This window comes from Bipolaris maydis (genome assembly GCF_028858645.1).
Source record: "Bipolaris maydis strain C4 unplaced genomic scaffold PSV08scaffold_18, whole genome shotgun sequence".
Taxonomy (NCBI): Eukaryota; Fungi; Ascomycota; class Dothideomycetes; order Pleosporales; family Pleosporaceae; genus Bipolaris; species Bipolaris maydis.
The window spans coordinates 475,539-488,512 of NW_027093874.1; the positions used below are offsets into that span (position 1 = coordinate 475,539).

The following is a 12,974-nucleotide window of genomic DNA, read 5'->3' on the forward strand; positions in this document are numbered from 1 at the left end:
TCAAAATCTCATATTAGTAGGTGAGCAATACATTGCCATGTTCCCACTTGGTAAAGGTTGACTTTTACGAAAGGTATACTTAGCAGCTTGGCGCCGTCAAAAAATGTCAACACCAACCGGACATGTCGAATGATCCACTTCCAAGTCCACCAAGACGGAGCAAGTCCGATCTATCCTGCCGTGAACTCCAGAAAACGTGTACGATCATCGGGGATGATGCAAGGTCCATCCTTGTGTCAAGAGACACTCGCTGTGCAGAGACAGCTTCTAATCCGTACTTCCTGAATCTTTTACCTATAGATCTTCCAAGCTTTCGGTAATATAATAAAGTTCTACCGTCTTCTCTTCTTCAGAAATCAAGTCTCCAGAAAGCACCATTGCAATGTTGGACTTGTTATCGATCGTTGCTCGATGCGGGGCGCCAACATCAACATCCAGAGTGTAATGCATGGCAGCGCACTACACGCAGCTACATATTGGGGCGAAAAATGCAAAGCTGGAGCTTCTAATGTCAAAATTCGATATCAAGCAGCTCCAAGATCCGTACAACCAGACTCTACTCTCGTAGGCTGCAGGCGGTGGCCAGCCTCATACTGCTAACGTCCTTGTTAGCCAGTACCATCACGACTCTCAGATCACCGACAAGTTTGGGCGCTTGCTGATCTGGATTGCTACGAAGAAAGGTCACCGTGCAGTGCTGAAATTCTTATCAGAAGAGTGTGGACTGATCAGTCTCGAGCAAGTAGTGTTACCTAATCGTGATGATGTAGTATATGTTGAATGCAACGTCTGTACCTCGCTTGTGAGTGTGGCCGATCCTCATAACTACCACTGAAAACATTGCTCCAATGAAAATTGGGATGTTTGCGAAGACTGTGGGAAAAGAGGTACTCTTTATGCGAACGAGGAACATACCTTGATTGAGCGCACAAGAAAACATGGAAAGTGGGCTTGCAACAACCAAATAGATATATCAAGGTCAGGAACGCCCTGAAGATCTGCTCTCAGGGCTTCTGTAGCCGCTGCATAGATAGCTAAGCTTATGCAAAGATGTTTTTGTATACAATGTACACTACCAGTGCTCGCAGAACTCCTTCAGCGGTAGCAACAGCCCGTGTCTTGAGTTTTGGTTGGTAATCTAGTGCGATGCACCGCACTGGCAGTATGTATGACTACTTGTGTACAGGGCTATCAATGCCGATGAGCTTACTGGAATGAATGCATTGAATGGCCCGAATGCAGTTAGATCTTACGTAATGGAAGAGACGAACACCATCCTTACCGTTGATCTCACTCGCGTGCCTCTTACTAGCTTGAAATGCAACTCTACTAGCTAGTGTTCACATGCTAACCCCGCGAAATCACGGCAGATGGATACTAAGAAAGACCAAGCAGACCTAGCGAAGCTTGTAGAGACGAGAAGCCGAGGCAAATTGGATCTAGAAGATTTTTCTTGAATACACATTTGTATTTGTGAGTCGTTGAAAAATCGCAGATCAGTTCATGATAAGGAAACTTCTAAGAAGCCAACCTTCCCGCCATCGGTTCACCGCTCATCAACGGCCTCTATTCTATAAATAATTCTTCGGGAAGTACGGCTAACTGGTCATCCAATGAACTTTTTTATCAGGAAAGAGTTGATTAGATGCAAATCTCTAGCCCCTGTAACTGCCTTATGTCATCTTCCTTGCCAGATAATAAGCTTTTTCCGAGTTTGCTTGGTACAGGAACGGAAGGGCTTAATTCTTGGGTATATAGGCCGAACACGAAAATCTAGAAATGCTAGCGCACGGGGATAGTAACTGCTTCCGAGTCAGCTTCTGATCGGTAGGAACATCCAGACCATTGCACATCAATATACAATTCCACTCGTTGCATACAAACACTGGTTGCTCCACAGTGTAACTCGGGTAAGTTGTAACAATTGCGGAATACTTCATCCTGTGACCTGGAAAACACCGCTCCTCGAAATAGCGACAAAGCACTGATGCAACCTACCACTGTCAGCGATGTCACTATCGGACCTAAGGAAATTGTATATTTCGGTGTATACTCCGACAACCAAAATAGCCACCGCAAAGGCTAAAGTAAGCAGCCACTGCTGAGGCCGTTGCACTATGCCCATTTGGTCCTCTGTAAAGCTACGTCCGACATGTCACGACATGGTCCGCACCCATGAACACTGGCCGAATCGGTTGCCGCGATGCTGCCCGTCCAAAGAACGTGATTGTCACTGCGCAACGGCATCGTAGGATGACCGTTCATATAAGGATATGAGCAGGTTCTCACTGTTGCACATCGCTACCGCGGCCATTTCGCGCTCTCTCCTAATAGCCCATCCACCACCCTCGCTTCCTTAATAGTTCACAGACCACTCTCGCCATGTTGTCTTTCGCTCAAGTCATGGCCATACTCGCCTTTACTGGCGCAGTTATTGCCAGCCCTGCCCCAGAAGGTTCGTCAAACAAGGGCTGCGTGGTCACGATTGCGCAATGCAGAAAAGTTCAATCGAGCTACGGCTAACATTTCTCCAAAACAGAGGGTACTACCTTTTCGCTTCATCCGATTTCTGGATCTGCATCCAAAAAGCATGGACTGGATCAGCTGATCGAAGTCAGGCGTAGAGCCGGAGTCGAAGTACATCCAAAGCTCGTCGAGGCTGCAGAGAATGCCGGGCGTCGTCTACGCAGAGACCGTTTGGCTTCTCGTAGCACTGGTCGAAGAGTGGCTGGGGCTTCATGGGGATGGAGTGAGGACAAATGGGATACTGAATACCTTTATCCAGTCCAAATTGGTGGCAAGAATGGCAAGACGTTTCGCTCTTCGATCGGCACTGCTGCTGCAGATTTGTGAGTTACTTTGTACTTTTAGTGAACCATGGGCATACGCTGATATTCATCAAGCTGGTGCCATTCTTCCGCACAGCCGACGGAACAGAACGTTGGGTACACCTACTATGAAATCAACCCCGCTCACCAGAAGGTCGGCTCTAATTACTCAATTGGATACAACGGCGCTCAAGCAGATTCGTACGGCAATGTGTATGTCGAGGATGTAACGATCGGCGGGATTACCACCAAGCAAGCCTTTGGCGCAGCCAGTGGCTTATCACAAACATTCCTATCGGACCCGGATCTGGACTGCATGGTCGGTATCGGCAACAGCACCTACAACAGCATCGTGCCTGAATACGAGAACAATTTCTTCGACAACATCATGAAACAGCTTGTCAAGCCCGTCTTTGCGTATGCCCAAAAGAAGGGCGGAGCCGTTTTCGACTTTGGATTCTTTGACCAGAACCAGTATACCGGCAAGGTTGCCTGGGTCGACAACGCACCCGAGGATGGTTGGCCTGCATACGCCTTCTACGGCGAAGGCTTCAGCCTTTTCGACCCCAACGCCAAGGTAACCCCGAGGAAAATGAACATCCACCTCGATGCCTCCACCACTCTTTCCTACACCGACCCTGATATCGTCACCGCGTGGTACAAATCCGTTCCCGGGTCCCAGTACGACGACGACCAGCAGATGCACAGCATCCCTTGCAACAGCAAGCCCGGCGGCTTCACCATCGTCATTGGGGGTCAAAAATTCTTCACTCCCGGTGATCAACTTGTTTCCATCCCCCTTGACGATGAGGGCAAGACATGTCTCGGTGGTCTGCAGAACATTGGCGGCGGCGTCGATTTCAGTCTCTTCGGCATGACTTGGCTAAAGGGCAAGTACATCATGCACGACTTTGCCAATCCTAAAGCTGTTAGACTAGGGTTCGCCATGCAGCCCGGTGCTACCCACTAAGCGCCTTTTTCTTTCGCTTAGCGCTCACCAGATAATATGGGAGTATTTAATGTGTACGCGAGGTCTGTGAGCCCAAAAACGTGGGCATCACAAGAAAAGTAAAAACCAAGTAACTAATGTTTTTTTATGGTAAATAGACTAGAATATACAACGGCTTTACTACCTTCATCTCATCCCTGATTTTATGCCGCAGAAACGTCATTGCTTTTGACTTGCACCAAAGATCCCATCCATCCTCTACCCAAAAAACCGCACTCACATTGCCACTCTGGTATTTGAGTGGTCGGCGAAGCGCTTGCACAGCAAGGGCGCACGTATATAATACGAGTTCGACGTTGCAGCTGTAAGAATCAGGCGTTGAGTCCATAAAAGAAATCTACAATTCTTATTACGATCTTAGCCTTACAGCAAATCAGCTGAAACCATAGCAAATCACGGGTAGGTGTTTTTTGTGAGAGAAGCCCTAAGCATCGTATTAGCGAAATGCAATGTTACAGCATGTCGTTGTAGAGACGCCGGATCGTCCGTTCCATTTCGGCAACAGCTCAGGCAAGACATTGTAAACAAATCCAACTCCATCACATCACAAGTCATAAAATTTCCTCAATCCACACACAAGAGGCAAAGAGAACAATATCACAACTAAACATGATAACTTGATTGGAAAATATTACATTGCTTAAAAAAAGAGGTATATAACATTTTAGACATTCTGCTCGTTGATGAAAAGACCAGCCATTCCCATACCAGTACCAATGCACATACTGGTGAGGAGAACCTTCTTCTTTTGCCTCCTGCACTCACTGAGCCCAGTGACGATTTGTCGGGCACCTGTGCATCCAAGAGGGTGACCAAGGGCGATAGCACCACCGCGGACGTTGAGCTTGGAGTGGTCGATCTTGAGGGTCTCGAGGCAGTATACGGCCATGGAGGCGAAAGCCTCGTTGATCTCAATGAGGTCGACATCGTCGAGGGTGATGTTGAACTTGGTGAGGAGCTTGGGGATGGCGACGGATGGACCGATACCCATGATTCTTGGGGCGAGGCCGGCGACGGTGGCGCCAATGTACTTGGCCATGATGGGCTGGCCGAGCCTCTCGGCGGTGGAGCGCTTCATGAGGAGGACGGCGGCGCATCCGTCGGTGAGTTGGGAAGAGTTGCCAGCGTGTGACTTGTCGCCATGGGGCAGGAAAGCGGGCTTGATCTTCTGCAGGCTTTCGAAGGTGGTGCCGGGCCTGATGCCCTCATCCTTTGTGAGAACAACCGTCTTCTCCTCGCCAGTCTTGGGGTCCTTGACGACAGTGGTGATGGGCACAATTTCGTCGTCGAACCAGCCGGCCTTCTGAGCGGCCTCGGCCCTTCGGTATGACTCTGCGGCGAACCTGTCCTGGCGCTCACGCGAGATGTTGAAGTCGTTGCCGACGTTCTCTGATGTCTGACCCATGGGTTGCATGCAGTCGCATGCCTCCTTGTTCTCAAGAACCTCATCGACAAAGGGCCTCTCAAGCCTGTCTCCACCCACGGTCATGCTCTCGGCGCCAACGGCCAAACCAATCTCGATGCTGCCGACAGAGATCTGGTTGGCAATGTCCTGCACTGCCTTAAGACCTGACGAGCAGAAACGGTTGAGGGATGATCCGGCCGTGGTGTTGGGGAAGCCCGCAGCGAGCATGGAGGCGCGGATATAGTAGGCAGCCTTTGCATCGGAGACATTGCCCAGGCAAATGTCTTCTACAAGGGCGGGATCGAGGTTGGACTTTGCAACGACCTGCTTCAGTGTCTTTACGAGGATGCCATCGAGTGTCGTGTCCTTGAAACCACCCTTGTGGGCCTTTGTGAGAGGTGTGCGGATAGCGAGAGTGATGACAATGTCGTCGGGGTTCTTGGTGGTGCTATCGGGGCATTGTCAGCAATTGTTCTTTCAGTGGCGCATCGTGTTATCTTACAGTGCCGCCAGACCGCCAGTAGAGGGCGTCAGCTGGTTGACAATGGACTTGAGGCGGTCAGTCATGATGAGTGTGTGAAGGAGATATGGGTATAGGAAGTAGATGACAAGGTAAAGACAAAGTCTGAAGCGATAAAGAGAAAGAGACGGATTGTCGAGGCGAAGACGCACCTCTTAACTCGACTTGTGGGGCGTGCGCGAGAGCGTGTTGAGCCGAGGATCTCGGAGGCACTTCGCCTAGTCACGTTGCCGTCGGTAATCAATGCCATGGCAACTCCGGCTGCCCCATCAATGTGCGTACTCCACGCCGGGTATAGTAACCACAATATCGCCACGGTAGTTCCAAAGCCATGGTAATAAACCGTCCCTCCCATGGCCATGTGGGACTCACGTGGGCTTTTGGGGGGAAAATGAATGCGGCGCCAACTGCTGCTCTGTCGGCCAACTGCAACTGCTCACGGCTCTTCCCGCCTCCCCACATTTTGCCATAACCATCGTGCGTGGAGACATGGCGGCCCACTTCCCCAACCTCACATTAGCACTGCTTGCCCGGCCATCAAATGTGACTGGTAGAGCTAAGAACAAGATACAGTTCCAGGGTTTACTGAGGTCGGTGGACCTGGTACCAGATTGCTTCTTTCAACCTCAACTTTGCGCGACATCAACGCCACAAGACGTCACATCTCGCACATCACAAATGCCATCTTCTTAGAGTCTAAAGAAGAAGAAAAGTTCAATGCAGTTGTCAACATGATGAATTTGTTACCAACTCTAGAATTACCACCATAAATCGTTTCCTTAGAAGAAACCCTCCTGATCCCCAGCCTACGCATCCTAGCAAAAAAAAATCACAGAAAAATTTACATTCCCCTCCCCACATCCACCTAAACGAACGCTGCCAACATAGCTCCCAAAAATGCAACTCCGGTACCCACATCCAAACGTCCCGCACTACCAGTCATGTTGCCCATGTTCATCATACCCATCGCATTGCCCGTCGGCTTGGGCATAACCATACCATCCGACATGGTCATCATTTCCGATCCCATAGACCCGGACATGGCCATTCCAGATGTGCTAGCCGGCGCATCATTCCACGCCATCGTAACATCAGCCCTCGACGGCGTGGGCATAGGGACCATAGACACGGACATGGACATGGACGACATGGAAGACATGGACATGGACATGGACATTGAGGTTGTTGCCGCCGAGGAGGAAGTCGAAGACGCCGTTGACTCTGCGAGAGCGAGGGGCGCAAAGAGCGCGATAGCGGCGACGGTGAAGCTTGAAGCGAGCATTTTTCTTTTTCGGTATTCCGTTGTACTTTGATTCTTGTTGGTTGGATGTTGAAAGGAAAAAGGTATTTAGCGTTGAGTCCGGCTCGGTAATGTAGGGTTAATGACTCGAAGAATAGAAAAAAGTATATACACAGATCGAGAAAGGGAGAAGATGCGGGAAACGATCAGGAGCGGCGGAGCAAAGGAAACGAGTTACATTGGGTTTATATGTACTTTGCGAATAATCGCTTTATGCGGTTTCTCAGAGGGGGGGTTTTTGGCTGAGATTGTTAACCCAATGCTAGTGACGGTGCTACATGCCACAAAACGCGTTGCACCTGTCAGTGTTTCCTCCTCCTTTCGCTCCGTCATTGACGGTCTCCTCTTCCACTAGGTCCTATGGTCCGGAAACTACAACCTCCGTTTTGCAATAACGTGACTGTGAACGCGCTGTTTCAAACCGCCCGTCGGAACACAGCAGAACCGGACCCACCCAAAGTAAAAAAAACACAGAGAGGCAGGGTGTACGTTCAAAGCATGAGAAAGGGCAGTGTAAGAAAGTGTGTTTCGGCAGCGCTGCGGATTAAACACAGGGTGGCGTTGGGGTGTCCAAGACGGGGGCGGTGGTGGTGTGGACTAGACTGTGTGCGGATTGGCTGAAACGGAAGATGCGTGTGGTTGGTCCGCGTCCGCGCGTTGGTCTGGGGTTTGTCGCGACTTCACTTGCTTGCGTGGTGGGAGGACTTGTGAGAAGACGCTTATTTTGCGCAACTTCGCGTGGCTTGCTGATGGAGATTTGTGCGTAGAGGAAATAGTGAGGCTATAGGAGCAGTGGGAAAAGCCAGGAGGGGGGCATAAGTTTGTGTGTGGGTAGGTGTGGGGAGGACAGGAGGACAGGTGACGGATTGAACAAGCGCGAGACTGATGCACAACTGACATGCTGGAGACGTTTACTGTGGCAGCTCTATTGAAATACGAAAGTTAGCGCTCTTCGGGGGTGATTACTCGACGAGTGTTCTGGATCGACGGCTTTCGAGGTTGGGTGGGGCGCGTGATGCGCGGTGGAGTCTCATGTTTAAGGTATCAAGGCAGCGCGGATAAACATGCAGAAGGCTCGCTTTGTATACGAACTGAGGGCTGCCCGCTCTTTCTGTATGTTTCGCTGGAGCTTGTCAATCAAGGTGCTAAAGACGTCGGTACGGTAAGGCAGTGCAGTACCACTGGAGCTTCACATTTGACTGCTGGAGTGCTCGAGTAATCCTCCAAACTGGTGGATACCCCTATACTTCTCTCATTTCCTATTCTCTACGGTATGCTTTGCCACCCATGTGTCCTTCCTACTCAACTTTACTTTGTCTCGCTTATCGAACCACCTCATCTTCTCAAGTCGGATAAAACTTCATTTTTTCTGGTCTCCCTTTCTCTCGTCAGTCAATCTGATATCTATATCGCCTTACCTTATTGCTAAGTCTCCCATTCTGGCATGCAATCAATTTGTGCGACAGTCACTCACAATGTCATTATCCTCTCCGCTCCGCTCCCTGACAGTGCTCTGTTATCTTCTCCCTCTCTTCAGTCTATTCTTGATTATCGTCCTCCATGCATCGATTCGCTACGAGTAAAGGTTATATTCATTCTTTTCGGTGAGAAATCCGATACTCATTCGTCGTTGAGGCGTCTCGGTCGGTATGTTCTGAACGGATCTCGACAACGCTACGCGCAAGTCAGTGGCGCATCACAGTCCCTAAGAAGTGGAATTAACTCTTGTAGAATTGGATATCTTCAAACATGAAAATAGTATTACCAAAGACAATATCGCTCTCAAGCATACGCCTCGCGTCAACAGTGACACTCCCACAGCTGCATCGGCCACTGACAAATCCCACATCTCCAATGTCACTTAGCACTGTAAACGCTACGCAACATAATCGCACTATGCAACTATCCATACCATACACACAAAACACAAGGTTAATCTCGACCTTCCACTGTGTTGCCCTAGTCGGCTAGGCAGGTACCATAGGGCTACAGGAACAAGACGCCGCTCCGTCACCAACCCACCCTGCTTATCCCCAATATCCCATAAACCAGTATGGCTCTCTTTTTGCCTGACGGAATACAAGACAAGGGTGGGTTCCATTTACCAGGTGGGCGGATCTAAGGCATCCACAATTGGTAATCACGGGCGAGTGAAAGAGACGGTTCCCAAAGCGACGGGTCTAGATAGTACCCGTGATCTTGGATCCGCTGCCTTGGCGCCCGTTTCCACGCGAGAATGCTCAAATATAACCGCTCCGTTTGTTTAACCTAGTGTTTAGACCAGCCTTAACCCCTGTCAGTGAGGCTCCAATACCTTGGCGGAAGGGTGTGGAAGCCTGTATGGGTAAGGTAGGGGGAGACTAATGGCCGCGCGCCAGGTACCAAGTTGATGCAATTGGGTGAATATTGTCCGCGTGGGGGATTAACCTGCTCTATCGCCTCAGTCTGTGTCGTCACAAAAGAATCAAACGCTCACCATACCGGCCCAAGCACCCTGCCCTCATGATGTTCTGCTCTCTATAAAATAACCCTACACTACTATCCATTGCCTCACAACAACTCTGGTTGAGTCGCTCAAGACACTCAAGAAACCCCTCTTTTGGTAGGTACAGTCTTTAGCGTTCTTTTATTTTGGCGTTGTTTTCTCTATCTCTTTCTGTTTTCGAGACAACAATTGCGAAGCATTGTTGTTGTTAACCACCAGGAGCAAACATGGCGGCAATTGCGAGAAACAACGCGTTCGGTGCCGGGGCTCCCAGCTGGAATCTCTCATTCCCAGCTGGTAACATTACTGCGGCTGAGATCACCGCATATTGCCCACACTGGTTGAAGTCAATCGACGTCGTCAACCGGTTCCTGAGTCATGGAGCGCGCACTATTCACATCGCAGCGTTGCTCAACGAGTTCCGGACTTTCCCTGATAACAGGGTATTTAACACCAACTCGACTTTGGTCATGATGTCCTACGCCATGCGCAAGGCCGGGTTCGACGGGTGGTGCGTGATGAAGCATTTCGACTTCTCACGCGAGCACTTCCTCCCGGAGAGCGGACTCAGTGTCACACACTTTCGAACTCCTTGCATGACCCAGCCCAGGGATGAGACTTCGGAGGAAGCACACCATGCAATCAACCAAGAGGTGTGCCCGGTGGCATTCAAGGACTTGGCTAGACACGTCAAGAAGCACCCCTCTGGAGATGATGCGCTCGACCTTGCACGATGCGTGCAATACGCAGTTGAGCACCCGGACGAAGTGTGGCTGTTCCCAACGGACTTCCAACGCCTCACTACATACCTCGGTGGGCCAGCAACTATCACGCCCAACCATCTCGACGAGCAAGTATTCGCTCGCCGCGACGGCGTCAAAATTCCCACGACAAAGCGCAAGAGGTCAGCTGCCATCAAACCGATCTCTAAGAAAAAGCAGCCCATCAACCAGCAGCAAACCACCAAGCAACCTACCGGAGTTCGTAGGTTCATCAACGTCTTGTCCAAGTCAGGTCCATCGCAGCCGCGAAAGCGAGGAAGCGATCATCTCTCCACCAAGGACACAAACTCTGCTGAAGAGTGTGAGGCTGGTCATGAGGTATGTACAATCACTAATACTTCCAAATCAAGTAGCCGCTAACATCATGTCAAGGAGAATGAACCTTTCGGACAGGCTGCCAAGAAGCGTAAGCTCTCCCGCGGTCTCTCAACGTTCAAATTATACGTCAACGACGATCAGTTTCTCCCTGATGAGACTGGGGCCAGTGAGGGGATCTCAGTGAGAGACTTCAACCCACCTGAGCAGGATGAGCTGCCTACAAGTGAGGCTGATAGGAGTATCGCTCTACGAAAGGCTCGTGAGGGAAAGTGGGCAGCTGTTGAACCCGGCACTGCTGCTCCTCAGCCCGATGTTGAGCCCAATCCCGACTCTCTCCAGCCTGACTTCTTGGACTGTGATCAAGTCCTTAACTTTTTTCCCGCCTCTGATCATCAAGCCAACCTTTCATCCAACCACGGTCAGCAACTTGATGGCGTATCCAGCCACGCCCAAAATTCCAACGTCGCATCTGGACATGGTCAGAAGTCCAGTTTCCCGAACGTACGTAATCAGCAGCCTGATCTTGCGCCCAGTCACATCCAACAGCCAAGCTTCACTCCTGCATGCGGTCAGAATGTTGGCGTACCGTCCAATTACCATCAACCGTCTCATCGTTCATCTGGCTATGGCCAGCAATCTTCTTTCGCCTCTGGGTACGGTCAGGAGTCCGATCTCACAGCTGACTTTGGTCTAAAACCCGTTGCCACCCACAACTACGGTCAGCAGCACAGTCTGCCACTAACTTATTCTCATCAGTCGGCTATTCCTTCTGGTCGTGGCCAACAGGCCGTTTTGCCTTCCAATTATGGTTGGCAATCAAGTTCTACGCCTAGCTTTGTTCAAAAGTCTAACATCTCATCTGGATATTGTCAACCATCAAGCTTCACAACTGGGAACGGCCAAAATCCCGATCCCGCATCCAACGTTGACCAAAATTCGAATTCCGCGCCCAACTTTGATCCACTACTGTACAAATTTCCACTTAGCTCTGGCTCGCAACGCCCCAAGGTAACGTCCAGCCACGACCAACCTCCGTTCAGCTTCGTACCCCAGGAATATCAGCAACCATTCAGCCTCGCCTCGACTATTGATCAAATTCCATTGGATTTCACGCCGAACTTTGATCCAAACGCATTGAGCTTCGCAACAACCTTAGATCAAATCCCATTGGATTTCAATCCCACTTTCGACCAAAGGCCATCTAATTTCGACCCTATCCCGGCTACCGAGCAAGTCGAGCCCCTCAAGTGAGTTCCCTCCCACCATATCTATTCTCTTCCCGTTTTCTAACACTCCCTCTTCCAGCTTTGATCTGCCCTACACACAACCATGCCAACAGTCTTACGTGCAACCCGACACCATTACGACGGCGGACCCCCTCCCCGCCCTCCTCACCCCTCCCATCCTCCCAACCAACCGCCTCCAGATAACCACCCAAAACCTCCACAAATACGCCCTACCCCCCTTCCGCTCTCAAGACGACATGTACACCACCGCCTTTCACTACAAGCGCTTCGGCGGCGCCCGCCAGTCCGCCCCTTACCGCGAGTTGCACAACTTGTGCTGTCTCGACGACAACGACACGGGAGATTGGGCCGAAAACATCCGCTTTGCCACGGAGCAGTGGCTGTATTACGGAAGCATCTGGACCGAATTTGAGGGCCATCTCGAAAAGATCAGGAGCGCCCGGTTGGCGTGGGGCTGGAAAAGCCCAGAGGCTATTCGCGCAGATGCCACGAAGAGCTCTCTGGCCACGTAAAAGCTTGGATTGCTTCTTCTTCTTCTTCTTCTTCTTCTTCTTCTTCTTTCTTTCTTGGTTTGTTCGCTTGCAAGTTTTTCTTCATCTTTCTCCATTTTTCTCCCGTCTTGCGGTTTGCGGTTTGCACAGACGATGCCCGTAATGCTTGCTTGCTGTGTCTTGTAATGTTTTGCTTTGTTTCTTTGTCTTTCTCCCGTCTTTGCGCTTTGCATGGATGATGATTACTATTTCTTGCTGCGATGGCGGCATCTTTCTTATTTTTTTTCTTATAATGGCGTTCAGGATACACATGGCGTGTGGGTTTTGGATAGATGAAGGGGACATTCACTATCTAATGTTTGTTTTGTTCCGTTGTGTTTAGCGATGGGTGTACGGTATGACCCTTGGGCGACATGACTTTTTTGCGATTGGATTTCCTAGCGACTGGATTTTCGAGCGATATGATTTTCTAGCGACATTTTTCTTGATTTTTCTTCTCCGTGAGGAGATGTCGTTTTGGATTTTGAGATACCCAAGGGATTTGCATACCAATGGCTACTGGCGTTTGTTTTTATTTACAATAGAAAAG

General features: G+C 50.1%; 5 protein-coding genes across 5 annotated transcripts; 4 read left to right on the forward strand and 1 right to left on the reverse strand.

The window, feature by feature from the left end:
- Positions 1 to 508: 508 nt before the first annotated feature.
- On the forward strand, positions 509 to 835 carry PSV08DRAFT_357183 (uncharacterized protein; the record flags this gene model as incomplete). Its single annotated transcript, XM_014220457.2, has 2 exons — positions 509 to 564; positions 613 to 835. 2 exons carry the CDS (start codon positions 509 to 511, stop codon positions 833 to 835), a joined length of 279 nt encoding a protein of 92 aa, XP_014075932.2.
- Positions 836 to 2,382: 1,547 nt separating this feature from the next.
- Positions 2,383 to 3,798, forward strand: PSV08DRAFT_191331 (aspartic peptidase domain-containing protein; the record flags this gene model as incomplete). The annotated part of the gene is made up of 3 exons (XM_014220458.1): positions 2,383 to 2,455; positions 2,540 to 2,849; positions 2,904 to 3,798. The coding sequence occupies 3 exons, from the start codon at positions 2,383 to 2,385 to the stop codon at positions 3,796 to 3,798; spliced, it is 1,278 nt and encodes a 425-aa protein (XP_014075933.1).
- Positions 3,799 to 4,440: 642 nt separating this feature from the next.
- PSV08DRAFT_212133 (Thiolase, N-terminal domain-containing protein) lies at positions 4,441 to 5,877 on the reverse strand. Its single transcript, XM_014220459.2, has 2 exons — positions 5,745 to 5,877; positions 4,441 to 5,690 (listed from the first exon to the last, which is right to left on the reverse strand). The coding sequence occupies exons 1-2, from the start codon at positions 5,807 to 5,809 to the stop codon at positions 4,502 to 4,504; spliced, it is 1,254 nt and encodes a 417-aa protein (XP_014075934.1). The 5' UTR covers positions 5,810 to 5,877; the 3' UTR covers positions 4,441 to 4,501.
- An 806-nt stretch (positions 5,878 to 6,683) lies between these two features.
- PSV08DRAFT_342062 (uncharacterized protein) lies at positions 6,684 to 7,086 on the forward strand. The gene has a single exon (XM_014220460.1). The coding sequence runs from the start codon at positions 6,770 to 6,772 to the stop codon at positions 7,073 to 7,075; it is 306 nt and encodes a 101-aa protein (XP_014075935.1). The 5' UTR covers positions 6,684 to 6,769; the 3' UTR covers positions 7,076 to 7,086.
- Positions 7,087 to 9,774: 2,688 nt separating this feature from the next.
- Positions 9,775 to 12,406, forward strand: PSV08DRAFT_190937 (uncharacterized protein; the record flags this gene model as incomplete). Its single annotated transcript, XM_066091979.1, has 3 exons — positions 9,775 to 10,647; positions 10,702 to 10,926; positions 11,900 to 12,406. The coding sequence occupies 3 exons, from the start codon at positions 9,775 to 9,777 to the stop codon at positions 12,404 to 12,406; spliced, it is 1,605 nt and encodes a 534-aa protein (XP_065947969.1).
- Between the last annotated feature and the right edge of the window lie 568 nt (positions 12,407 to 12,974).